The 27820-nt window shown below is 54.0% G+C and overlaps 1 protein-coding gene across 1 annotated transcript; it reads right to left on the reverse strand.

Moving 5' to 3' along the window:
- Positions 1 to 1756: 1756 nt before the first annotated feature.
- CACNG3 (calcium voltage-gated channel auxiliary subunit gamma 3) lies at positions 1757 to 27758 on the reverse strand. Its single transcript, XM_048495404.1, has 4 exons — positions 27278 to 27758; positions 6340 to 6423; positions 4381 to 4521; positions 1757 to 3226 (listed from the first exon to the last, which is right to left on the reverse strand). Exons 1-4 carry the CDS (start codon positions 27486 to 27488, stop codon positions 2712 to 2714), a joined length of 951 nt encoding a protein of 316 aa, XP_048351361.1. The 5' UTR covers positions 27489 to 27758; the 3' UTR covers positions 1757 to 2711.
- Positions 27759 to 27820: the final 62 nt, after the last annotated feature.

Genomic DNA, 27820 nt, shown 5'->3' on the forward strand with positions numbered 1-27820 from the left:
ACAGATGGATGCGGCTGATTGGAGCTGCAAACAGCGGCCTCAGAGCTGAGGCTTAGAGAGAGCCTTCCATGGCCCACAGAAGCTGAAGTCTCCCACTTCTGTTTCCAGTATATTTTGGAGGGGAGCGAGGAAGGATGCTCCACACTCAGGCCCTTTGGCTCCCCACTCCAGACTCAGAAAGAACTCACGACTGACAGACCCATAACAAAGAATCATGCTCAGCTGCATGTTTGCTGGGCAAGTGACAAGAAGCGCTTTCGGCTGCCTGCCGCTTCCCCCTTCCTTCCAGACCTGCTTCTCTCCCACTCAGATCTGCCAACTCTTGGAAGCTCCCTGTGCTCCAGCCAGGAGAAGAATGCCTCCAAAGGCCTCCACAATGAGCTGGCAAACTGACTCCCTTCTGCCGAGCGATGGGCACATCTCTCCCACAGAGCATTTGCCTCTCTTGTGGCTGGCCACATCCCCCCTGCTCAGCATTCCTGCTAAAATTTGGGGCAGGAAAGGCCCTCTTGGGAACCTTTCAGAGGTTTGCTTGTTTGTTTGTTTGCCTTGAAGCTCTGAGCTGAAGGAAAAGTGGGAGGGCCCTCCTTTTAAAGAGGAAAAAGCAAAAAGCAAAACATTCTAGAGAAAGGCTAGGAAAGACAGCCTGGCTGCCCCGCACCCACCCGCATCACTCTGAATCAGAGGGCCTCAGTTTCATTTCCCTTACCCTTCCCGAGCTCTTGGAACCACCCTGAACAAAGCTCCCCCTTTATCCGCCCTAACCCTCCCCACAAACCCTTTTTGCAGACGATGCAAGAAGGCAGGCTGACGGGGTGGAGGCTGTGATGCCTATTTCATGGTCCACCATCAGCAAAATTGCTTAATCTAATATTGATAAGTTTTGCATTATAAATATTTCTCAAGGACACAAAGAGCCTGAGGGGTAGACGGTGGGGGTGGGGGGCTGTGCCTCCGTGGGGAAACAGAGATCGGCTTCTTGCAGTTTCCACTCCCTTTCTTCAGAGAGGTGGTTTTAAAGCTCTGAGGGTCTTCTTGTTCCAGTGTTTTGACAGTATGGGCCCCTTTTCTAGATTCACATATCTGAAGCCAAATGCCAGACCCATTCAGAAGCCGGCCTCACTGCAGAAGACTGTTGGACGGGGGCTAGGGGCGGGGGCGGGAGGCAGGGGGCAGAGCTGAAAAATATCCTTGGCTTGACATTCAGGTTCCCGTCTACTCTGCTACTGGTTGAGATGCAGCCCCAGCCAACAACAGCCAAGACTCTGGGTCCCGGCTCAAGTCTGCTCCTCTCCTGTGCTGAGGCTATTTCAGCCCTTGTGGCCACAGGAGAGACTGAGAAGGTCAGAGGTGTGCAAGACCAGCCGCTTCCACCAAGGAGAAAGAGCAAGCGGGGAGTGACCTTCTGGCCAGATGAGGGGATGGATGGATGAATGGATGGATGGATGGATGGATGGAGAGACCCCTGCAGCTCACTTAACTTAGCGGGACAGCTCGGAAGGAGACAGAGCGGCAGCTTCCATTGCATTTTCTTCTCTGGAACCTCTTACAAGCCACCTTTCTCCAGGAGGGTCAGGAGGGTCAGGAGGGTCTCCAGGCGGCCAGTGAAATGCAACTGGGTCTAGGGTGGAAGCCTTCAGCTGCATCTGTTGCAGGGCAAGGGGCAACCAAATTTGTGGTCACCCCCCCACCCCCAATTGCCTGTGGTCCCCTCCCAGTGCCTGCCCTTGCCAATAACAGACTGCTCAGCCACAGCTGCTGATCCAAGTGTGTTTTATTGGTATACACGCTTTCCTTGACCCTTTGGATATCGCCCGTTTGTACAGGCCATAGACGGGTGCTAGACCCCACAGGTCAGGGGCAAACCTGACCCAACTGCTCAGGTGTGTCCAGGCATCTGCTGCTAGGCACCTGGGTTCCTTTTGGGGACTTCTCATATCCCACCTGTAACAGTAAAGGCTGACCTGCAGGCAGGGGTCTACTACCAGGACCTCGACGAGATGGAGGAAGGGGGCTTTTGCCCCCAAGTCCTCAATGTGACCTTTGAATATGGAGGAAGGTATATGGAGGCCTTCTGGAAACTGTCGCAATGGACAAGGGGCACATTTTCCAGTCCTAGGGGAGGAAACCAGATCCCATACTATTGAATGCATGCAAACGAGAACAGAGACCCTTCCCTATGCCTGAGGCATGGCCTACTCATACACCCTCCGGCTCACTGTTTCATGCTTGGAGATTTCCCAGAAATGCTGCCTCTGGGTTAACACACCACACAAATGGGGCAGATGGCTATGTGGACGCAGCAGCAGCAGCAGCAGCAGCAGCAATGCCATTTCCTCGCTCCTTGGCAGAGCCTCCTAGAAGTCACCCTTGCGAAAGTCCACTTCCGGGGCACACGGCCAAGCTCAGTGTCCATCCTTGATGAAAGAATGAGGGACAGGAGACGATGGAGTCCACCCCTGGCCCCGGGGCTTGGCCTGGCAAGTGCCAACTGAGGATTCCGGAAACACCAGCCAGCCCGCCCGCCCGGGGGCAGAGAGCCCACTGCGGGCTTCTTCTTCTTCTTCTTCTTCTTCTTCAAAGAATAAAGGTTTCATTGGTTACACACCATCATCACTACGGGAGAGGGGAGAATCACATCATGCAGTCTGGACGACAGACCTCTGTACACCACACCCAGCACCCTCAGCCGCCCAGGAGCACACCTGGCCTCAGACGGGAGTGGTCCGTCTGTTGGCAGCGTTGTTGTGCAGCGAATCCTTGAACTCTTTGGGGAGGGAGTTGTGAATCTGTAAAAACCCGTGATCCCTCTCTGAGTTGAGCAGGGTTCCAATAGTCACCTTGGAGGGATCCCGGGACAAGGTAAACATAGAGATGTCAGTAGAGGGGATGGTGGTGAAGCCTTTGCCGATGGGAGACAGATCCCTCGACCGGGGTTCTGTGGAGCGGGAGCTGGATCTCCTTCGGAACCGGTATCGGTAGGTGGGCAAGCGGGTGAAGGTGGACTTCTTCAGCAGCGCCACGGAGTGAGACTTGGCTCGGATCTGGCGATGCTTCTCAATATACATGTGCACGGCAATGACGCCCACCATCTCAGCAATGATGAACGACAAGGCCCCAAAGTAGAAGGACCAGCCGTAGGAATAGCTCTTCTTGGAGTCGCTCTGCCCGGGATCCCCAGCGTTTGCTGAGATGTAAACTATAATCCCAATGATGTTGCTTAGTCCTGAAGGAAAGAAACAGAACAACTTGGTAAGCAATCATTTGCCACCCAAACGTTCAAATCCAGGTAAGAATTATGTGCCTCTGAGTCAAGCCAGAAGGAAAACGGAGGCCTAAAATAGCAGCAGCAGCAGCAGCAGCAGAAGAAGAAGAAGAAGAAGAAGAAGAAGAAGAAGAAGAAGAAGAAGAAGAAGAAGAAGAAGAAGAAGAAGAAGAAGAAGAAGAAGAAGAAGAAGAAGAAGAAGAAGAAGAAGAAGAAGAAGAAGAAGAGGAGGAGGAGGAGGAGGAGGAGGAGGAGTTGGTCTTTATACTTTTCTCAACCATTGAGGAGTCTCAAAGTGGCTCAGCCACCTTCCCTTCCCCTTCACACACCAGGCCCCTTGGAAACAGACAGGCTGCCAGGGATCAGCCCCAGACAGCCCCAGAAAGGGAGTGGTGGAGCCACCACAGGCTTCACATTTCAAAGGTCTCTTACCAGGAGCCCTCAAGTAACCACCCGCAGGCCTTCAGCAGCAACTCTGGGTCACTCCATTTTTGCAGGCTTCTAACCCTACGTGCACGACTAACCTTTTCTGGGAATAACCAGTTTTGTGGTTAACATCAGCATTGTATGTGCAGGGCCACCCCTCCCCAGCCTGTTCCCTGCCAGATGCTGCAATCAGTGAGCAACAAACGACTGGCGGCCTCTGTCCTGAAAGATGTCTGGCTGGCCTCAACCAGGGCTCCCCATGCAATTCCGGAGGGCCTGTAGACAGAGCTGTGCCTCCACATATTCATATTCACATGAGGCATCGTTAAACGGCTGAGGCCTCCCTCTCCCTTACCCCTCCTCCTTCTGGGTTTGTATTCTATTCGTACTAGATGTTTTATGGTTCCGGATTTTAGTTTATTTAAGGTTATTAGACAAGCCATCATCTGAGATTATAATTGTAATTTATGTGCTTAATGTTTACGTTGGAAGCTGCCCTTAGCCCATGAGGGGAAGAGAGGCATACGAGTTGAATACAATAAATGAAAAACAAAATAGAAACCAGGCAGAAAAGCTGAGGGCCATTCCTCCGCTAAGGGCCATTCCTCCTCAGAGAAGCCTTCCGGGTGGAGGCTCAATGCAGCTGCCTGGAAATTGATTTTGGGCTCATCCTGCGGCTTGGAACTCACCTGCTGACACAAAAAAGATCCCCGCGCTCAGGATGACGTTGAGCCTGCTCTTGTAAAATTCACTGGCGGCCACACACAAGCCCCCGAAGAATAGGAGACCCACGCTCAGAATGGGGAAGATGCTGGACGCCCTCACAGCACCTGGGAGGAGAGCAGGAGAAAGAGGTGGAACAATCTGTTTCCACAGCAAGTGCAAGAACAGACCTGTGGAGCATCCCCCCAACCCCCGTGGGGTGGTTGCTGAAGCCCAGGACCAAAAGACCTCTCCCCTTTTCATCCCAGCCTTCCCCTAAGTCAGGGGCTCCCAACAGGGTGCCCACAGGTGCAGTGGCCCCCAACACCTTTCCTGGCACTGAGAGAATATTTTTGAGGAAATGGGCAGGGCCGGATGGGGCTTTCCCCAAGCAAGACTTCTGATTGGCCATTGGAGAGGAGATTGGCCATGCAGAGGATGAAAAGCTCATTAAGGCAGCAGCTGCCACCACCACAGCTCAAGGACCTTGACTGTGTGACATTTTGTGGCCTGTTTCACCTCTTGCAGCAGCCATGTTTGCAGCATCCAGTGGCGTACCTGCCTAGGGACAGGCGTCCCCCATTTGGTCACATGGGGGGCGCCAACATTTCAGGGTCGTTTTGTGTTTTTAAATGTTTTAAGTGTTTTTTCACATTTTAGCCTGGAAGGGGTGTATTTTTAAAGCTAGTGACACCAAAATTTCAGGGTATCATCTGGTAACTATTCTTATGATGCCCCCCAAGTTTGGTGAAGTTATGTTCAGGAGGACCAAAGTTATGGTCCCTCAAATGGGTAGCCCCCATCTCATGTTAGCTCCCATTGAAAACAATGGGGATGGGGGCATTCCATTTGGGCATCCATAACTTTGCTGCCTCTGAACCAAACACCACCAAATTTGGGTGGTATCATCAGGGCAGTCTCTGGACGGTACCCTGAAATCATGGTGCCACTAGCTTTAAAAATGCGCTCCCCTGCGAGGCCAAAACTAAAAACCACCAAAACAATTCCCAAAGCCCAAATACTCTGGTGACTCACAAGATTTGTTCATATTTGGGCAGGACATAATCGGACAATTTTTGTCTGAATGTGCCCAAATTTTCCCAGATTCCAGCTGAATCTGGTATTTGTTTCATCTGAATCTCCAACCCTCAAAAGTGATGCTGTTTCAGGGAGGGGGAGAGTCCACCCCCAAACAGCATCACTTTCAATTTTGTTTTAACCGGGGTGGGGGAGGGTGGCCGCCCATACGCTGGGCAGGGGGGGGCGCCAAACTCAGGTTTTGTCCCTGGGCGCCAGTTTGCCTAGGTACGCCCCTGGCGACATCCCTTTTGGGGCTGGGCCCACCATGCTGTGTCAGAAGTTCAGATGTCCCACAAGCTCAGAAAGGTGGGGGAACCACGCTCTAAGGGCAGTATGGATGATGATCACAACAGCCCTGTGAGGTAGACTGAGTGGAGAGAGTGGCTTTCATGGTTAAATGGAGGCTTTTGAACCTGTGTCTCCACCCCTAGCCCCTGGGAAGCACTGCGATCTGCCAGGGAGGGGGATAAGAGGTTCTTACGACAGTCAGCATTATTTGTGATATCTGCCCTGTTCCTTACTCTGTCTTGACCAGGGAAGCCCCGGCCACACCTTTTCGGAGCTCAGGCCTTGAGCATTTCTCACCAGAATGGCTGGATCTGAGAGGGCAGGGAGCGTGGGATGGAATCCATTGTTGTTGGAGATGTCGGGAGGAAGGCAAGAGGGGCTGCCTTGAAACACAACCTGACTGTTCTAGGAGGGCCCTGAAGGACTCGGTTTGAATAGAGATTTGGGCAGAAATGCTCCCAGACCCATCCTCCTATAACAGGTGAGCCTCTCCCATCTCTTTGCTCTGAGGGGTCCCCGCCCGCCCGCACTTCTCTTCCCAACCCCAAAATACAGCTGCCTAGGCAGAAGGTACATACGCAGGAGATATTCCGCCGCATCTTGTTCGTAGTCGGCATCCTCTGGAAAATGGTTAATTTGCTTACAGATTCCTCGGAAGGTCCCTGAAGAAGAAACATAAGAGAGGAATGGGAAGGAGCAGAAACCAAGCTCTTCCAAGCACTGAACACCCCCCCCCCCCACAATGAGTGCAGACCTTTGCCAGTTATATAAAGAAAAAGAGAAGGGAGACCAAAGAACTTTGACACACATCCACACATCCACCCTCTGCCAAGGGCTCCGTGGTCATTTGTGGCCGAGATGGTGCTAGAGCTGGCTTTCCGCCAGCAAGGAACCCCTGGCATCTTTGCTTCTGATTCGCACAAACTATCGAATTAAGCATCTTCTCCACAAGTTCCGTGCACAACCACCATAATGTTTCGATGTACTCATGATGTACACACTGGGACCCAAACAGAACATTCTAAAACAAAGATAGTCCAGCGTGTGGCGAATGAAGTTACAATTTTGTTTTGTGTTTCTTTTGGTGAGACAGAGTATAGCAGCTCAAGAATTGCAAAGCAAAATGTGTGCCAACTTTTGAAGTTGTTCCATACCCAGAATCCACTTATTCTGTTTTAAAAAATGATTATCCTTCTGCACCCACCATGTGGTGGGAACACCAGTTAACATTTCTGGTTGGATAATGTCACGTCATTGAGTGAGTTTTTCCCCCCGCTGCCTCTGCCACCTCCCAGGAAAATGAAACAGACACGTTTAGTTTAGTTTAGATCATACTCATTAGATCATACTGAATTAGTTTAGATCATACTGATATATAACTCACCTTCTTGTGTTTAAGACTGGATAATATTGCACTCATCAAATCTAACTGTATTAAGTTTTACTCCCTTCAACTCTTTGTAAAAGCAATAAAACTATATTTTAAAAAGAAGAAGAAAGAAACAGACATGGAAAGCACCAGAATAACTACCAATTAGAAACTTTCTGGTCATTCTCAGATAATCCTGTTTGAATTAAGGGAATTAACAATACTAAAGAATGGACCTGGTTTGGTTTGGATTGATTTCTTGTGCTCCAAATGGACCAGAGTGTCTGTTGTTGTTGCGGCGGCAGTGTTAGCTCTTGGAAAAGAGGAAGTTTTCTCAGCACCCTTCCTGTTCAACACATCTCCCTGGACCCAGGGAGCAGCCTAGCTCAGCATCTTCCGATTCCAGTTCGGCTCAGTTCCCTTGAATTCACATTGCTCATCCGTTTCCAGAGATGTTCTCCTGGCCTTGATTCAGCTGCCATCACTTTAACTCTTCCTAGTCAGACCCTCCTGATCTCTCAGCGGGGAAAGAAAGCAAAACAACACAAAATGGTCCAGTTCGCCACGAGAATCTTCCGCAGCACATCAATGGCTGGATCCTGCTTGAACGAGTGCGGCTTGCTCCTGGCCCTGCACAAAATGGACTGCTGGTTCACACCATTGTCCCAAGACTAGATCAAGAGCCTTGGAAGATATGAATAGCTTTCTGCGGAAGGTAAAGCAGTTTAAAATCTTTGAATCAGAGGATCCTAGAGCTGAAGGCCCCCGAAAGGCCACCCAGCCCAGGGCAGGAAGGCCAAAGTCCGACAGGTGGGCCTCACTGGTTTGGGTCTTCCTCCCACACCTGGGATCCAATCGTTGCACTGCTCTCGCCCCCCCCCCCCGCCCCCCCCAGCTGAGTCTCTGCATCCCAGACTTGGGGGTGGGCATAAATGGAACGGTACGAAAGAGCCTGAACCAACTGTATCGCCCCTCCCCCAAAACAGCATGCAACCCCCCCCCCATCCACCCATGGCCCACCCACACTGAGGGGAGAAGAAGCGAGTTGAATCAGCCAAGTTTCTTCCACCCACAAGGAGCCATGGTGAGAGAAGCAAACCCAAGCTCTGCCGGGTGAGTTGCTTGGAAACCCGGGCGGTGGGGGCCTTCCGAGATGGGAAAATGGCGGGGGGGGGGGGAGAAAGGGGGAAGAGATTTGCTGCAAAGAGAGGCCTTCGGTGGACAGAGCAGCAGCAGCAGCAGCAGCAGCAGCACCTGTTCGGTTCCACACAGTCGTCTGCTCTTCCAACTTGGTGGCTTCAGGTGGTCTGAATCTATGAGAAACTTCATGTGCTCTGGGAAAACAAACAAAATGGAGCCAGACTGCCTGGCTGGGCTCGGACCGGCAACTGCTCCACAACACCTCAGGCAGAGGAGGGTCTTCCCAGCCTCGCTGGGTTGACTCGGAGAGCCCTTCAAGGGGGACATGCCGCAGAGGAAGTCTGGGGACCCCCTGCATGAAATGTGCATGCTCAGCTGTACTGGGGGTGCTGGAGTTTAAAGCACAGAGAAGCGGCTACATCCAACAGGGGTGGGGCAGTGGGGGGAGCCAACTAGACTCTAATGGAAGGAAACTGTATGATATCCCACCCCCACCAGATCCAGAGGTCCCCCCCACCAGATCCTGGCCACAGTCCTCCACCCAAGCTTTCCTTTCTCTCGGTTTGTGTCCTCCCGATAGCTCTTCTGTCTGTTCACCTTCTTCTCACTCATCCCTGCCAACCGACTCTTCCTTTCGTTTCCCTTCTGAGCCCGCCCAGTTTAGACTCCATTAAGACTCTTGTCTGCTGCTTATCTCTCAGTCTTCCCTCTGCTTAGAAAAGTGCTTGAGGCAACCTACGATCTCTCTCTCTCTCTCTCTCTCTCTCTCTCTCTCTCTCTCTCTCTCTGTTTCTCTCTCTCTCTCAAGATCTAACCAGCACGCCAGCAAAACAACGCCCCAGAAGAAATTTCAGCAAACCATTGTGCTGAGAATCAGGTGTCCAACCTGCGCCCACATCTTCACAGTACAGGAGTTGGGCCTTTGGACAATAATCCCAGGACAGCGGAGTCCAAAGCCAACACCAAAAAAGCCCTGCCCCAAGTCATGTGACGCTGAGGGAGAAAAATGCAGCTCCCCCCTCCCTCCCTAGTCTTCTCCACAGCTTTGCCCCACAGGTGTGTGAGGGGGAGGGGGGTTGTTTTGAGCTGGAGGGGAAAGGGTTCAATTTCTTCCCCTCTTGGATGCTGTGAGATGTTTCTGGCATGGATGGAAGAAACAGCAAGCTCCTTCAAGCTGGTCACTGGACTTTATGGGAAGGACAGGTAGAAAGGGCCAGAACTGCGAGAGACCACCACAGAGACATGCACTTCCTGCCCGATGCTGGGGCAGAGTCATCTGCAGAGACCCTCCCCCCCTTTCAGACAGGCACTGCTACCACTACACGAGGGACCAGTTGGGCTTAAACATCCTTTCCAGACATCCCCCCACCCCCATGGCAGGGCCCTTCTTCACAACTGGATATTATGGCAACACTAGCAGGGTAGGTGGTGAACAGCTGAACAGAAAGTTCTCTGCCCCAAGGTGTTGACAATCCAAATTCTAACAGCAAAGTCCACAACCCAAACAGTGACAGGAGGGGACTGTAGATCAGTCACTGTCCTTGGCTGAGGGGTGTTCGGCCTCTCACTTAGGGAGAAGGGGGCTCTGAACCCCCCTGGAATTAAGGGGTAGAGACTTGGGGGGGGAGTAGGGTGAGCTCAGTGGAAGGAGGCAGCTGCCCCGTGTGAGGCTGGCATCCCATGTGCTCCTCACTCTGCCCCCTCCACTTCCACGCCAGCGCCAATCTATTTTATCCTCTGACATTTATCTTGCCTTTAAAAAATAAAATAAACCTCCTCTCTATTCATTAAAACTCTAAGATAGTTCCCATGGCAACCACTTAGTCATGTGACACTCTGAAATAATATTCTCAGACTTTGGAGAAAATGCCATAAAATAATGTTTAAGCAAAGAGGAAAGATCAGGCCCCCCCATTCGGCAAGCCTGCCCCCCTCCCACCAGTGGGGTGGGGGTGGGGAAAGCAGATCTCCACAGCCTCCCTTGGCTGGTGGGGTGCAGGGGACAGCAGGGCTGCATTTTGCCCAGCCGCAAGGAGGCTCCAGCAGGTGGGCCCTCATGCCCGAGAGAGGCCTCTGCTGGAACAGGACGCTCAGAATAAACATGTGGAGTTTGTCAAAATCTTGTCAAGGTCACCCACATTCTGCACCCAGAAAAGGAAAGCCCTGAACTCAGACGAAATGCTGCCAAGATGTACAGATAACTTCCTTCATTTTCTGTTGGCAGCAGGGCAATCCAGCCCCAAAGCTCAGTCCGTTTGCACAGAAAGTGTGAATCTGATCAGCAGAGAGTAGGGCTGAGCCAAGCACGGCAACAGTGTTTCTGTGCAGGGGTGGACTGGGGCATTGCAAAAGCCCTGGAGCAAGCCAAATGGGGCCCCCAGCCACGGCTGTCATGGCAACGGGGTTCAGTTTGGGAATGGCCACCTCTTGGCTCTGAGGTGGCCTTCACTCATGTGGCCCAGTGGCTCCTGGCAGCCACAACCCCACAGGGATATCTGCAGGAGGGTACAAGGCCCATCAGGTCCTTACTTCGGGGTGGGGTGGGGGGTGGGGGTGTCAGCAGCATCTCAGTCGCAGAGCATCTGTTGGTTCCCCGATCCCAACGATGCGCTGTGAGCAGCCCTAACAGCTTCTGCCCAGCTCAGCCTGAGCTGCTCCCTCCACCCTCCGCAGACAGTCGTGGGCACTTGAAAAGCCACTGAGAACCAGCAGAACAGCTTGGGGAACAAGAAGGGGGGGGGGGCGCCGGCACCAGCTCCGGGTGTAGAGCTGGACGCCGACGGCGGCTCTGAGCAATAGATCTGGATGCCGGCGCACGCTCCAGACAGTAGACCTGGACGCCAGTATGATATCCAAGCAGTAGACCTGGGACCAACACGTGCTGCAGGCAGGCTGCTCTGAATGGTAGACCTGGGTGCCAGCATGTGCTCTGAGCGGTAGACCTGGGTGCCAGTTTAATCGCGGATTGGTAGACCTGGCCGCCAGCATGGGCTCTGAGGAGTAGACCTGGCCGCTGGTTCGCACTCTGAGAAGTAGACCTGGCCATCAGCTTGAGCCCCGGGCAGTAGACCTGGACACCAGTGTGGGTTCCCGGGGTGACTTGGGCACCGGGGGTGGGGGGTGGGGGTGGGGGTGAGGGGGCAAAAAATTCAGATTTTTGTCTCTGGGCTCCATTTTTCCAAGGGACACCACTGTTTGCTGCTGGATCATAGAGTGGAGAGGAACATAACCTCCAATTCCTCCCCCGGGAGGAGAACAGAGCCTGACAGCTACAGACTAGCTCTTAGGACAGCAGGGTCACCTCATGAGGAGACAGGGAAGCATCAGGAACTCTTGGAGGAGAGCCTGAGCTACATTCAAGCACTGGGGGCGTGTCCTGCTCCTACCTCTCTGAGCTACAAGGGCAAAGAGCAGGCGGGGGCTGCCCAGCAGCCAAGAAGTCAAGAGGTGCTGCCCCAGCAAAGCCCGATCCCCCTCTCCCCGCCCTGCAACGAGCTTGGCTGCCGGTCCTGCATCAGTGGGGTCCTGTGCTTGGAAGCCCTGCCCCGCAAGACAGGGACTTTACTTTTAGACTTCAGCCTCAGAGTCCAGAGGAGAGTTCTGGCACAGGCAGGGTGAGGCCCCACCCCTGGGAAGCCCAGGGCACTCCACCTGGACCTGCGTGTCACAGAACACCAGCTGTGTTCACTGGCCAGGGCCCCAGCAAAGAGGCTGATTCCTCCTGGCTGGAGCTGGCCCACCACGCTCGCCCAAGGAAAAACCCCTTGGCACTGGCTCTTGTTGTGTCAGGCAGAATTTTTGCCATCCGGAGATTTTCTAGACTGACGCCTGTGGTTGGGGGAGAGAAAACTCCCTCGCAGCGACGAATCACACCTTCTCCCATCGTGGAATCTGTGTGGCAGCAGCAACCTACACAAGGTAGCTTGGAAAACCAGAAAACAACCTGGAAGAAGAAAGAGCTGCAGGAGACGGCCAGCTGACTCTTTGCTGCTCCAAGCCCCCGCTTGGCTTCCTTCCTCCCAAAAGTAATTGGGGAGATGTTGCATCAAAATGTTTCTGGCGGGGGGGGGGGGGGGGGGCTTCCTCCTGGATTCCTGTTGCTGACTCTGGAAAAGATGCACTAGTGGAGGGGGAGTGGACAGGCAAAAGACCCAACCACTGTGGATGGGGTAGGCATCACAACCAGGCTCAGCACTCCTGGAGCTCTTGAGAATCCCTGGCCTTTCATGCATGCTTACAACAACCATGTAAGGTAGGCAGAATCATTGTCCCTGCATTTATAAACAAAAGGGCACAGACTGAGAACATCGTGACTTGCCTAAGGGACCCTTGGGAGTCAGTGGCAGAGGTGAAACATGAAGAAACAGTATTTGGATTTATACCCCACCTTTCTCTCCTGGAAAGAGAATCAAGGCAGCTTACAAGCTCCTTTCCCTTCCTCTCCCCACAACAGACCCCTGATGAGGTAGGAGGGGCTGAGAGAGTTCAGAGAGAACTGTGACTGGCCCAAAGTCACCTAGCAAGCTGCATGTGGAGGAGCAGGGAAACAAATCCAGTTCATCAGCTAGAGTTGGCTGCTCATGTGGAGGAGTAGGAATCAAACCCCGTTCTCCATATTAGAGTCCACCGCTCTTAACTACTATACCGCACTGATGGATTTCCTCCAGTGGCCCTCCAGCTAATTACGGTGAGCCCAGAGACCAGCGAGTCTCCAGCCCACACTGCCCCTGCCATGTTGTTCAGGGCAAACACCAGAACCTTTATTTTCCACATATGTTTGTGAATGGTACTCAACATTTCCCTGGCAAACACTCAGAGTTTCCTTGGCAGGTCAGTCTACAACGAGAAAACAGCAAGTCGGGGGAACCCAAAGTCTCTGTGTTGCACCAGCTCATCAAATGCTGCCAAGCATCATACATGGAAATCACATTGATATTTGGGTGCCAACTGCAGGGCCCCCCTGCCCCCCCTGATGTCCAGAGAAGACGGCATTTCAGCAGGTTTGAGCTCTTAAGAGTTCCCTGCCATATGTTACTGCAAGGGGCAATTTGCCGGCATAAGGTCTGACTCTAGCCACGCTGGGAGTTCAGGGGACCTTCATTTAGTTGGGGTGAATTAGTGGGGGTTTCTTGACAGACCCACTAGTTCTGCAAACATCCAGGACCAGTGCGTGTAGGCCAGCCCTTCGGCTTTTAGAAGCTGCCTCTCCACCCCCTTCTCCTTTTGTTAGTTTCACTTCCCCTCCATGTTTTTTTTAATTGTTTGTATCTACTTATTTTTTTTCTTTCCAAGTCCTTTTCTGAGGAAAAATAAAAAGCTATTTTCAAAAGGCCCTCCCTCGAGCCTGTTCCGCACATACTCCAGCATTCAGAGATGCCTTGCTGGATATCCAGCGGCAAAAGGGGCAAAGGAGACGGTTTGGGCACCAGTTAATGTCAGCTCGGGGTACAGAGATCCTCCCACAGAAGTCCTCGGCTGCCAGGGATGACTCTGCAGCCAGACCGCTGCCGCCAGACGGTTGGAAAGGCGTCTCTGCTGGCCCCTCCCCCCCCCCCCAGTCTGAGAATTGCCCCGGTCTGAATTCGGAGGAGATCCATCATCTTTCAAAATTCAGCTTGGAACACAAGTGTGCTTGGCTGTTCCATCGACTATTAGGGACCTGCTCTTTAATGGAGAGGATCCAAATGGCACATGAATGGCCTGAAAGACAGTGGAAAGCCCGGTCTGTTCAGCCAGATCTGAGCACTTCAAGTGCCGGAATCAGAACCTGTTCTCAAGGGCCCACGCAGTCCAGACAGAAAGTCCATTTATACCTCAACACTCTGACGCCGGGTTTTGAAAACACAGCACTGAGCCTTGCAGCTCTGCTTTCCATTTGTTTCGTTTGTATTTTGCCTTTCTCCCCAGCAAGAGCCGTGTGGGGAACCGCAGTCCAAGTTCTGCTCATGACCTTAGCAGAAGTCAGTTTCCAGCAACCGGCTGAAGGCTGACTTCCATCCTTCCGAGGTTGGAAAAATGAGTGCCCAGATTGCTGGGGGTGAAGTATAGGTGGCTGGGGAAGGCCACGGCAACCCCCTCCCCCCAAAACCCCAGTCTGCCTAGTGAACGTGGTGATGAGACATCACCCCACAGGCCAGGAATGACCCAGTGCTTTCTACCTGTACCTTTTTACCTTCCCCCCCCCCAATGGGGAACCAAAGCAGTCCTCCTCCTCCTCCTCTTCCTCCTCTCCTTCATTTTATCCCCACAGCAAACCTGCAAGGCAGATTGACTGAGAGAGTGTGGCTGACCCAAGGTCAGCTGGTGAGCTTCCAAGGCACGGCTGCAAAAATACACACATAGCATGAAGATTCAAGTTCTTGACATCTGGAAACGTAGCATGAAGAATCCAAGTGAGCTGCAAAGAACCACAGTCTTGTGCAGGGTGAGACCATCCCTTCACCTCCATTCAGTTTTGCAGAAGGGAAATTGCCTTCCGCTTGGTAAGAGAAGATGGTCCACTTGATCGGAGTCCCTTCCCCCAAAACAGGGCCCGTTTCAGGGAGCTTTATTGCTAGTCAAGAGAATTTCCTTGGGGAAAGAGCCGCTGCAGAGCATGCTGGGAACAAAAGGGATTGTCTTTCCTCACCCAGCTTGCTTTGCATCCTTTGCAGCTCTTGTTGTTCCTGAAAATGCCCACCCGGGTGCCTTTGAAGCAAGGTAGAGAGAGGCAGAGCCATATCCCATAATTATCCTCACTTCAAGCACCGTCCTGTCCTTCCTCTGCCAAACTACAGCAATCATGATAGACACAGGTGTAGAAAGCGGCAGCCTCTCATTCCCACCTTCCTTTTAAAGCAGCTTTTGACCTTGCCTTTTTGACCTGTAAAGCTAATTTTAACTGATCCACCCTCCTGCTGACCCCCAGCAGACAGAGCAGCCCTCAGTGTGAAGGGGCTGGTGGGTGGAGACACACTGCATTTCTCCCCTTGCCCAGCTCTGGTGCTTCACAAAGATGCCTTTTTTGGCAAAATAGATTCTATGTTTGGTACTGCTTTTTTTTTTAAAAAAAAATAATAAAGCAAAAAAGGCAGCCCAACCGGAGGAACTGCCTCCTGACAGAAGGGAGCTTGTTCAGGAAACATGTGAAGAAATAACCCAGCCTTTGGTGTCTTTGCTAAAATGTGACATACAAGCACACACATCTGCCACAAACTCCTTTTCTCCGAAAGCTTCTGGCTTCTCACTCCTACTTAAGTGGAGACAAAAAGCATCTTGGCTCCTTTGAACAGATCTATGGTGTTACTGGTGGCTTTTGTGACCTGCAGCATTAAAGGCCTGAGGCTGGCAGGTAATGAATTGGAGCTCGGGCCTGTGACATCTTTGCCTGCCATGCATTTCTCAGGGCCAGCATGCCTTGCAAATTGCGTCAACGCCCCCACCCCACCCCTCGCTTTGTGGACTGTGCCTCCTCCCAGCACATTTGCCTGCCAGGGTGGGGCTGCCACCAAAGGGCTCTGAAGGTGGCACCAAGGCTCTTTCCCTGGAGTCTGGATTGACGGGGTGCAGCCCTCTTGGGAAACTGCAGAGGGGGGTGAGAACAGGCGGATGCTGAGATCTAAGCCAATATTTGCTGCAACTCTTGTTCCTTTCCTGCCCCCCCCTGCGGGGGAAGTGCCCAGGTGAGCATAGAGCACAGTCCTCTGGACAAACCCCTGCGCACAAGGGCGGCTCTTGCAAGGGACTCAGCTGCCTCCATGGAGCAGATGTGACGGAGTATCCTCGCAAGTCGAGATGGCAGGAATTCCTGCTGCAGCCGTAGGGTGAGCTGCACCCATTGCTCCTGCCTTGAGCACGTAAAGCCAGCCTGCACTGAATCAGACCTTTGGCCTCTCAAGGTCCGAATCGCCCGGCAGCAACTCTCCAGCCTGCAGTGGAAGTCTTTCACCTCACCTTCCCCCCGATCCTTTCAAATGGAGCTGCTGGGGATTGAGATGTAGGTGAACCCCGGAGGACTGTTGTTTTTTTTCTGACCAAGATGCCGTGTGGCTTCCTCCTACTCTCTCATTCTGAATGGCACATTTGATAAGCATTTTCACTTCAAATATTTGACTCTCTCCCTCTGCCAACTCTTAGCACATCTCCTTAACAGTTTAAATATTTTAAGCTGGCAGTCCTCTCTTCAAAGTCTTATTTGTTTGTTGAGATTCAGTGGGAAAGAAGGGATTTCTCCTCAGAATGGAGGGCGAGAGGCAGGGGGGGAACCACGAGCTCCAGCAGGACCCTGGCAAATGGCACTCCTGCTGCCACCTGGGAAGAGGCGCACATTAAGCTGAGAGTTACCCTCTCCTCCACTGCTCTGAAGAAGAACTCCACAGGAAACGCTTTGTAGACAACCCCAACAAGAATGTCGGCCTGTTCCCCTATGAGCTGGAGAATCTCCATACTGGAAAGCCAAAGATGCTGTCGCTGTCCCAGGAAATGTTTTGCTCTCCCCCTGCAAACAGCAGCACCTCACTACATGGCGCACCCCAAGGACCTTGACAGGCACAAGTCAGCACCACACACACACACAACGCTCATCCCTGCTCCGTTCTCAGGACTGGACAGAACACCACAGAGGAGGACACCGGGCCAGAGTTCCCCATCCTACACTTGGACCGTGGGTGGGTTACTCTTGAATGAGGAGGGGAACGTAAGGGGGGAGGGACCTAGATCAGAGAGGCTCACAGCAGCCAACAAGGAGACGCTTTTGTCCATGATACGCACGACCTCGAGTCAATCAGACCAGAAGTGGAGTTCTGCTTTGGGCTGAGAGGCTGACTTTGTGCCCCAAGCAGCTGGAACGCATGGCTGGGAAAAAGAGCCACAGCCCCTACAAGGCAGGCCCAGAACCTTTTCAGCAGGACATCTTAAATAGCCAGCAGCTGAAGCCCACCCGGGCAGCATTTTGCCTGGCCCTGCCTGCCTGTGTCTGGGGGGAGAGAAGAACGGGCTCAAGCACCAGGGGCACGCTGGTGCCGGGAACAGCCCCGCACAGGCAATGCCGGTGTGCCTCCGGTGGGAGGGGGGCTGCCTGTCTTCCAGCAGAAGGAAGCAACTTTTTTCATTGCCCTGCCTGCCCTTCACTGAAACCAGACAGAGAGGCACCAAAAGAACTGTCCTCTGCAAAGATTCCTGACTGGTTTGGGGGGCATGCAGGAGATCGAGAAAGGGCACAATTCAGGTCAGATCTTCACTTGTAAAAGACTCCGCTTGTAAAGAAGCTCCACTGCTGCTGGAGCACACCTCCTCCTACTCCTGGGCCATGTAAGAACCCCCCCCCCCGGCCAAGTAGGTGATTTTTTTGTGACTTACCTCTTAGAGATAGCATTCTGACCTCCAGGAGGTAACATGAACATTCCATGACATCACAGCCACTCAGCCAATGGCAGGGATGGGCTGCTCGCAGCAATAGTATCACAATTGTAGTCTGTATTTAATAGTAATTTTTAGAAGCTGCCTCAAGAACTTCGGTGATGAGGCAGACAATAAGCATTTTAAATTGATAACACTCGTTCAGCCATTATTTGCTGTCCCTTTCAAAGAAAAGGTTATGATTCTGGGTCTCTGTTTCCTTTGCCCGGCTCCGATGGCCAGATGGAGGCAACAGCCAAACCATGCCAATAAAACCAGCTTTCCCCTGGCTTCCTGAGCTGGGGATGGGCTGTGGCTGACCTCCCTCGCTTGCAAATGTTTCCTTGCAAAGGCAGCCAGAGAGGCAGCGGAAAGCTTGATTAAGTCCCCCCCCCCCCCCCCCCCCGACCATCCCTGCACAAATTCAAGACAGGCTCTTCCATAATTATCTCCCCAAAGATGTCCTGCTGCCTGTCATCGGGCAAGAGAGGGGAGAAGCGAAAACCTATGCTTTGTGAGATGATGTACCAGCCGCCTGATTGCCATTCCCCAGCCAGGCAGAGACTAATCTGGTTCACAGAATATTAGCCGGAAGAGGATTTTTGGTCCTGATTAAGCGGCAGCTGCAACTGGGGGGGGGGGGGGGGATTATTATTTTGGAAGCTGTTGTAACACCCAGATTTCTTCACTGCCTGATCCACTGGTCTTTTGCAGGAGGTGTTGAGGGCTTGCGGTCCAGAGGTTCTTGGGCTCAACCCATGCTGAATGTGGGGGCGACTCAGCCCCGTTGCGGGATGCGCTCCCCTTCCTGCAGCAGCCGTGGCAGGATCTGCTCCCTTAGGAGCAGGCAGGGGGGCACCTGCGCCACACCCATTTCTCCACACAGACGCATGCAGAGAAGCGGGGGGGGGGGGAGCCGCCAGTCCCCCAAAGCCCAGGAGGCCCCCCCAGTGCCCAGCCCCACCCAGCCAGCTGTTTCTGGCTCCTCCGTGCCCCTCAAAGCAACATCTTCTCCTTAACTAACTGTGGGAAAGCAAGGCCATGCCACACAGGAAGGGCATCTCTGCACCCAGCACAAGGGGAGGGTGCTGGCCACTTTTCAGTTCTGGCCACTGACCAGGACTGGCAGCAACCCACAGTCCTGCCTGCAGAGCTGAGCATGCGTTGCCCACCAACCTGCAACCCTGTAGCTACGGGAAGACGTGAACCAGGGGGCTCTTGATACACAGTTTACACACTTCGGCCGCTTTTCTGTGCCAGGCTGCTTTTGCTGGAAAAGCCCTGTGTATTTTGAGGGCATTTATTTTGCAGTCAATATGCAGGTGGACTATTCCAGGGCTGAGGGAAACACAGCCTCTTCACAAGACCGGTAGGGCAAACAGCACACCAGCACTGGGAGACACCCCCCACGGCAGCCTCGGCTATTCTGCCACTGAAACTGTGCACCCGCAGTCAACTAGCCACATGAAAACACCACGGTGGGTGTCACAGATTCCACAGGGATGCCTAAGACATATGCCTGTCCCACACGCCATGCCCCCAGCATCAGAAGTGTCCAGGTTGAGTGGACAGGAGGGCAACCTCCAAGGACCCCTTGAGGCCTCTCCCATGACTTGCCTCTCCCCCACTCCTTTCCAGCCAGCCATGTGGACGCCGAATGGAGGGAGGGGCTCCATGTGGAGGTGGAACTCCCTGCCACACTGCTCAGATTTGGCTCACAAGAGGCCCTGGTGGTCCTCTCCTGCCTCCCAGAAGACAGGACTGGAAACAGCAGCCATTCCAGAGACAGCACAGAGCGAAAGCCAGTCAGAAAGAGCAGGGTGAGGCCACATGGCCTAATCCACTCCCCCAGCACTTTTCCATCCCTGCTCAGCCACACACTTTTCATGTGTGCTGGGTTGTCTATTTGGTTCTTTCTCCAGCAGGTCTGGGTCCCCCTCTACTCTGCATGTCCCTGCGGACAGATTTATCACTCCACCAGCCACTGGCATCTGCCTCATTACCCACCTCGATGGCCGCTTTTGGAAAGAAGGGGATACACGTACATACGAAGCCGCATCAGAGTCAGTATTGCCCACTCCTCCTGGCACCAGCTCTTAGGCAGAGGCCTGCCATATTATCCACCACCTAGTCTACCTGGGACTGAACCGTGCCAAGCTGAAGCTCCCCGACTGCATCCAATCCCGGCGGCGGCGGCGGCAGCAGGAAGGCCTCTAGTTGGGCCAGTCCTGGCGGGCTTTCAGTTGGGCCCAATCCTTAAATGTCTACAGCAGACGGGTGTTTTTCCCCCTTGAGCTGCCCGTTCCCTTGGCAGGAGGAAAAAGGTAGGAACACATTTTGGAAGAGCACCGGGTTCATCCTCTGATGCATCCTTCCTGGCCACACCCCCTTCCGCCCCCTTTCCTTCCCCCTCACATTGGTGCCGTCCTGCTGGCATACATGTTGCTATGGCAACAGCCTCCGCCAGTGCCCGGGCTTTGCTAAGCTCTTGAAGATTCACGCTCTGAGCAGCAATATGGGCTCTGCCAGCTCAGGTGGGCAGCAACCCATCTTGCCCCTAAACTGGGGAGAGGAGCTCAACCATCTATTATTTTCTTGGCAAAGAAATAAAAAAGCAAAGCAAAAAAAAGCAAAATGTCCAAATTAATACAACATGGAGCTGAAGGAGGAGGAGGGGGGAGGCACAGAGGTCACCACAGTCTGCCTGGCCAAGCGGAAGACCAATTCCGCTTGATGGTGAGTTTTTCATTTTACCTGAATGGGTGCTCCTGAGACACCAAATTGACAGGTAATTATCGAAGTACTGGGGAGTTGGGGAGTCAATAGACACCAGCATGGAGGGCTTAACAGGAGGGCAGACTGCCTGTTGCTGCCCCCCCTCCCCACAGGGCCCCCCAAACCTGGAACACATGGCCAGGGGCTTCATGACCCTCCCTACAATGCACAGCTTTTCCTGGGATATCAGGAACTGGTTAGTAGTTTCCCTGCCAAATCACCAGATCTGGCGCTCGTTTGAATTGCCATTTGTAAAAGGCTAAATGTTCACTTACCCACTGGGAATGTCAACGGAAACACGAGTACTAATGAGCATGACCATAGCAAACGTCACAGTGCAGGCAAAGCACAGAAGAAGAAAAGCTCTTCGTCTGGACGTTCAGCCAGAGAAGCCGGGCAGCCAGATCCATGCTGGTGGCAGAACTGGCGGCCTTCTCATGCAGAGGCCTGGATGTGTCCCCAGTGCTCCTGTGGGACTTCTCAGTGGGAACTGGTGCTCATTTGGAGCTGTGGTCAGACGGGTGTTGGTGCATAGAGGCACCCCACTGGGGCTACTGTTTCAACAGAGAAGGCACAGAAATGTGTTCCATCATCACAAAGCAAATGCAAAACACAGAAATGCAAAGCCATTCCCTCGAAGCCCTTGACGGACAGCCAGGCCAGCTCCTGCACCCCCAAGGCCCAACTGAGCCGCTCCTCCCTCAAAGGCCTTTCCCCGCGAGGCCAGCTTGAACCATCGGCCGGACCTCACAGGCCAATACAGCCATGCATCAGCTGTCCCCGAGGTCCAAAGGATCTCCTCCTTTCACCCAACAAGGCCTCCCAGCACGTCTCTCAACCACGCCAATGGATCACTTTCACCAAGAAGAGGGTTACCGGAGAAGCCATGGGGGGGGGGGAGGGGGGGCTGTCCTTCCCAGACAGCCAATCACGAGGTCAGATGCGGTCAGCACCATTAAAGAGTCCCCTCACATGTTGCGTGTGATTTCCAGTAAGGCATGCGATAGTGTCTCACATTAAAGGAGGAAAAGAGGAAAGCATGCTTAGTTGTTTCCCTGGCACACTAGCCTTCTAGATGCGGGGATTGTTTCTCATTGGCACATGAGACCCCCTTCCCCCAAACTGCAGCTTGAAGTTTCTCAGGCTGTTCCTGAGAGAATCCCACAGAAGGGCAGCTGCTGCCTGCTGCTGTCAGAACAAGTCCAGGTATATGAGCAGCCGGCCCACACACACTCCACGCTCCCCTGCATGCGGAAGAGCCCCAGGCAACATCTGCCATGTGCTTCCAAGGGGCGTCGTCCAAGCAAGAGTCTAGGCCAGGGGTCTGCAACCTGTGGCTCTGGAGCCACATGCAGCTCTTTCATCCTTGTACTGCAGCTCTGTGTGGCATGGGACCTGAGCAACCTAAGGACCACACTTTGCCATAATAAGCTAGCGTACAACTACCCCGGGCTGTCTACGGAAGATGCCCCCAGCTGGGCAGGTGACAGCAGGCGCCAGACGAGGGAAGGAGGGGAAAGGACTCGGAAGGAAGGAAGGAAGGAAGGAAGGAAGGAAGGAAGGAAGGAAGGAAGGAAGGAAGGAAGGAAGGAAGGAAGGAAGGAAGGAAGGAAGGAAGGAAGGAAGGAAGGAAGGAAGGAAGGAAGGAAGGAAGGAAGGAAGGAGGGAGGGAGGGAGGGAGGGAGGGAGGGAGGGGCCGGGGAAGGAGGCGCGCTCACCACGTTTCAAGTGCAACTTGCCGTCATTGGTGTCGCCACTGCCATCTATCCCACTTCCTGCCCAAGCGGGCAGGTGGGATAAACAGCAGCGGCAATGCCAATGATGGCAGGATTACGCAAGCTAAATCGCCTTCCCGGCCCTCCCTCCCTCCCTCCCTCCCTCCCTCCCTCCTTTCCTCCTTTCCTCCTTTCTTTCTTTCTTTCTTTCTTTCTTTCTTTCTTTCTTTCTTTCTTTCTTTCTTTCTTTCTTTCTTTCTTTCTTTCTTTCTTTCTTTCTTTCTTTCTTTCTTTCTCTCCCTCCCTCCCTCCCTCCCCTTCCCAGGCACCAGACAAGAAAAGGAGGGGAAAGGATGCCGGAAGGAGGAAGGAAGGAGGGCCGAAGAAGGAGGCGTGCTCGCTGTGTCCCAAGTGCAACTTGCTGCTGTTGGCGTTGCCGCCGCTGTGTATCCCGCCCGCTTGGATGACGGATGACAGCTCACAGCATTTTTTATTTGCTACATGGATAATTTAAGTTCAGCTTTTTAATTCCTTTGAAAGAGACCTTCAACTCGGTGTGGGTTTTTTTGTTATTATTTTTTAAGAGTTCAAAATGTTCAAAATGTGCTCTTTACATAAATAAAATATAATTTTCTCTGTAGCACTTCATGGATTTCATAAGCAACACACTATAATTGTTTATACAAAGCGTAAAGGTAAAAATCAATATATACAGTGTTATCTTCATTTTAAATGTCAAAAAGTATTTACGGCTCCCTAGTGTTTTCTTTTCCATGGAAAACGGGTCCAAATGGCTCTTTGGGTGTTAAAGGTTGCCGACCCCTGGTCTAGGCTACCTTCCTGGTCAGGCGGGGCTTCAACCATTTCTACAAACCATCAGAAACTTGTGGGGGTCTCTTGTCAATCCCAAGGCAATCCTAGCACACAAGACTGCCCACGTTGAACAAAGAGTTAATGGTTCAGAAGGTTTTAGCCACATAGAATAAACGCCTCCCTGAAGTTACATCTTGCACTGTTAACACGCTGTTAACACACACAAGAGTCTCTTTTTTTCAGGACACACATACACAGGGGACAAGAGCTTACAAACAGTATGGACAACTTTGACAGGTGGAGTTTGGAGCACGACCCCCATCCTTTGGGAAGGGAGACTCAGGAGACAGAATTTGTTTTAACTGGGAATCTTCCTGTTCTGGAAAAAATGTGTCATTTTGTAAAAGGAAACTGAACACATTAAAACACCTGTTTTTGAAGCATTCCTAAGTGGGGCCAATTCCTGCTGCAGGTGGGGCGATGTCCTTTCAGGCCCACCATAGCTGCAACCCTGCATTACAGTGTCCCTGCTCAAAAAGGCAGAAAGCCCTCTGACACATTTCAGTCCCTGTTTCTTGAGAATGACAGCTTCAAGATCCATGACAGGCACGGCTGCCTCAGGCTCCCCTTTCTGACATGTGCCTCAATTAACCACCACAAAGCACCGAATGATGACAGAGCCAGGCTGTGGCGATGGCCAAGGAAAGGGCGGCTGGCGTTTGGGTTCGGAGGGATAGGCATGCCATTGGTGGAGAGATTAACTGCCTTGCAGTGCTCATTTGCACCCAATAGAGGAACCAGCTAAAACAAAAATCGGCTGCCATTTTCTTCTGCATAACAACCGGGAATCTTGGTGAGAGAAATTAGCCAAATGACCTTGAACATGTACAGAGTGTCTGTCCCTCAACCCTGTGAAATCACAACCACAACGAATGGGTTAACCCCTTGAGACACAGAGCTGGAAATTGTACCCATGCAAAAGGAAAGGTATGAAGAGAGTAGAAAACAGCCTTCCTGAGTTAAACCAATGAAGCACTCAAGTTTCAGATCTGACTGCTCACACCAACATTTGAAGGCTACCTCAATTGTTCATTCACTGGTATATATAACAATATACTGCCTCTGTTCATGGAAGCTTTGTTTAGTTAACAAGGGTAGAAACTGCAGACAGGTCTAACCCACCATACATTTTTGCTGACTGTTTTAAAAGCCATGTATGTTTGCCAGCTAGCAAACAGGGCTAATTTTAAAGGCAAGCTTCCAGTGAGAAGCCAAACATGCCGGCTTCTGGCATGCCTTTGTGCACCTAGTCACCCACAAGGGTCTGCCTACTGTGTGGGGGTCACGGGAGTCTGGGTTCAAAAGGGCAGCAGAGAAAGCATCAGTGGGAACACACACTACGGGCCTGCCCGCCTCCCACTGCAGCCAGACTTCCTGCTCTATTGCTCCAGCTTTGCCAGAGGCTAATGCGACTCTCCGAGCAACGGAGCAGCTAACCAATTACACAGCAAACAGATTCCCTTCTTGGGCAAAAGGCAAGAGGGCTTCAGCACCCTCTTAAGACCCAGACAGCTGCCCACCTTCCTTAACCCCCCCCCCCGGCTTGGGCAGTAGCTGGCAGGGGCAGGCGGGGGGTGGGGGGTGGTGTGTGATGGATACGGCACCAGTCAGAGAAAGAGCTGCCGGCCGCTTCCTAGCGCTTGATCCACAGGAATCACCAGGTGCAGCTTTGTATAAAGTCGGGCAAGATCACAGCAATTATTTCTGCAGGCAAAGCAGCTGTTGAAAGACAGCTTCCAAAGTAGCCCCGAGAGGGGCGCTCTCAAGGGCCTGACAGACTGGACAGCACTAAGACGAGATGACCAAATCAGGGGTTCTTGGGGGTGGGGGTGGGGGGGGGAAGAGATGAAATTAGTTCTCATGCCTGTGGGATAAATGGCTGGCTGGTGCTGCATTCCATCTGCCCATCTGCTTCTTAGGCCACCATCTCGTCCCATGCATTCATTTATTCATTGGGAACATTTTCCACATGCCTTCTTGGCACCCTGTTTGTGAGCGTCTCAGGTGGGGGGGCAGGAGGCTGGACAACAGACCACACCACTTGTGTGCCATCCATGCATCTGAGGAGCAGACCCTGCAATGCTGGCGGTCTCCTCCTCAGCCATATTTTGAGCAACGGGTGGTTCTTGGGAAGGAGGTGACTCCGCTGAATTCCCCAGTCACTTCCTGAAGCCATTAAAAAAAAACCCAATCCTGTAAAGCCCTACGTCACTCTACCAGAGCGACACCTGTTCTCAGATGCCCCGGGAGGGGAACGCTAGCCTGCATGCCGTGATGCCACGATGCCCTGCACAACCAAAAGCCACCCCCCGGGGCCAGAGGGTTCCCACTCCTCGGGGCTTTCCACCCAGCCTTTCCCTCTCCCAAAACAGCAACAGAACAATTATTTCACACCAGAGGTCTTTTCATCGTGCAGGAGAAATATTTTTTAAAAAAATTCTCTGCACGCATCTAACATTACAGAGAGTTCAATATGCTTCACATAGACAACCTCGGGTACTTTTACAACTGCCTTGTAATTACAACATGGTATTTTTGCAACAGCCACGTGAGACAGCCATGCTATTATTGTCAGTGTAAGGGATTGCAGCTACCAGTGTTGTGGAGGAGGGAAGTCTTTGTGGAAGGCCTCGCTGAGGACCACCATGGACTGCCAGCCGATGCATAGTCTCTGCAAACAGCCAAGATGGGCCACCAACTGCCTCCAGCTTCCCCACGTTCCTTACATTTGGGGCCCAGAGCAAAAGAAAGGGGGGGCTCACCCAGTGGGGAGTCTCACAAGCTCAGGCTGCAAAACCAGGAAACCCAGAGAGCATCACGGAGGAGGAGGAGGAGGAGGAGGAGGTGGGTCTAGAAGCATGGGTTGGTCATCTCATTGGGGTGAGCTCACGCCCTCCTGAGTTCACTTTGGCCAGGTGCTTCAGGCCCTATTGACACACACACCCCTGATTCTCATAGGGGCTTCCAGCAAAACCAGGCCCAGTGCTGGTCCACAGGTGGGGGGAGGCTTTGATTCCGACAGCTGCAACCCAAAAAGCCTCAGCAAGGAGGCCTCTGAATGGCCAAGGAGGCTCAGACCCAGCGGCGGCACTGGGGACAGTGGGGGCGGCCAGGGATGCCCAGGGAGCAGGTCAGCCTCTGGGGCTCCTCCTCTGGGGCTTGGCCATAAGGGGGCAATAAGGCAACAGAGCAAGTGAGGGGGCAGCAGCCAGCCGGGCATTGGAGTCACTCACCTGCCCCGTCCCTCCTGCCCCTGAAGCTGCAGCTTGGGCTCTGCCTCCAGCCCTTGGGACGTGGCGGGTCGGGGTGGGAGAGGCTACCTCAGGCCCTGGGCCGGAGGGGGCGATGGGGCTCCGCTGCCCTCTTGGCCGGGCCTGAGCTGCTCTGCTCCCTCCCGGTCGGCCCCGGCAGCCTGGCTTCCCTCCTCCTCCGAGCTCGGGGGACACAGGAGATGCCCGGGAGGGCGCCGCCGGGGCAGGGGAGCCGGGCGGTGTGTGTGGGGGAACGGAGGCAGAGTCCGAGAGACGCTCGGTTTTAAACGAGCCGCCCCTGAGGAGGAGGAGGAGGAGGAGGAGGAGGAGGAGGAGGAGTTCCGGCCGGGTTGCCGGCGGGGCTTTTCCAGGGGCTCTCCGGGACGGCCATGAAGGTGACTTTCAGCCTTGGGGGGGGGGGCACCCCTGGGGGTGGGACGGGAGAAGAGGACCGGGCACAACAAGCTTCTGGCGGCCGACTCGGAAGGGGGGTCGTGTGGAAGGAAGCCCTGCCGACTTCCAGCTGCGGGACTGGTTTTCGCCAGGGTCAGTGGCCAACAACGCGCACCCGCCGCCGCCACAGGTGGGCCCGTTGCAGGAAAGCCAGACCCGGCGGGCCCTCGCCTAGCCGGGGCGGGGAGGCGACGGCCCCTCTGCTGCTGCTGCTGCTGCTTCTTCCCTGAAGCTTTTCTGGTGCACACAGTTGGACCGAACAGGAGGCCCGAGGAAGGCAGCCTGGCGGAGGCGGTCGTGCCAAAGGGCAGGAGGAGTCCGCCTTCTGCCCGGCGTGACCGTGGCACAGGACCGTCGGGCCACAGCGTGGGGTTGGTCCTGGCGGCGTTTCTGTTCCGCTTCGCCCACTCCCCCCCTCCTGCAGCCCCCCCCCGGAGCTTTCGGCCACGCCGGACCCCTGACCGCCGCCGGGAGAGCCCGCTGGGGCGGCCTTCCCTCCTCGCCACCCTCCCCCGAAGGGGCTCCCCCCCGGGACCCGCCCGCCCGCCCGCGCCGGGGCCGGTACCTTCGAGGCAGCAAGTCCTCCAGAGGCCGGAGTGGGTGAGGACCTCCTCGTTCTTGCGGCCGGTGTCGTTGTCGCTCATGGCCTTGGTCCGGCAGACGCCGCGCGAGTAGAGCCAGTAGTCGGTGCCCACCGCGATGGTCATGAGGCTGAAGGCCGCGAAGGCGCCCAGGGTGGTCAGCAGCATCTGGACGCCGCGCTCACACAGCCTCATCGCCGCCACCGCTCATGGCACTCCCGCGCGGCGGCGGCGGCGGCGGACGAGGAGGCTCTCTCTCGCTCTCGCTCTCTCTACAGGCGCCCCGCCATCCCCGCCTGGCCGCTCCGCTCCCGCCTGGCCGAGGGTCTGCCGCGGGGCTGGGCCTTGGCCGGTCCCCGGGCGCCCATTCCCGATCCTCCTGCCGGAGAGAGCCAGCCAGCCAGCCAGCGCCTCCTGCCAGCCACAGAGCAGGGCGCCCGGGCAAGAGCGAGCGAGCGAGCGAGCGAGCGAGCGAGCGAGCGGGGGGGGGGGGGCGGGCGCAGAAGCCCCCCTCCCTCCCTCCCTCC

This window comes from Sphaerodactylus townsendi, linkage group LG04 (genome assembly GCF_021028975.2).
Source record: "Sphaerodactylus townsendi isolate TG3544 linkage group LG04, MPM_Stown_v2.3, whole genome shotgun sequence".
NCBI lineage: Eukaryota > Metazoa > Chordata > Lepidosauria > Squamata > Sphaerodactylidae > Sphaerodactylus > Sphaerodactylus townsendi.

What these genes read in the sequence shown, in the direction of transcription:
- CACNG3 (XM_048495404.1), bottom strand. Translation starts at nt 27,488, where the DNA reads ATGAGGCTGTGTGAGCGCGGCGTCCAGATGCTGCTGACCACCCTGGGC. An exon ending in TGCGGCGGAATATCTCCTGC is followed by an intron (nt 4,522 to 6,339) that starts GTATGTACCTTC and finishes CTCTCCTCCCAG; the next exon opens with GTGCTGTGAGGGCGTCCAGC. An exon ending in GATCTTTTTTGTGTCAGCAG is followed by an intron (nt 3,227 to 4,380) that starts GTGAGTTCCAAG and finishes TCTTTCCTTCAG; the next exon opens with GACTAAGCAACATCATTGGG.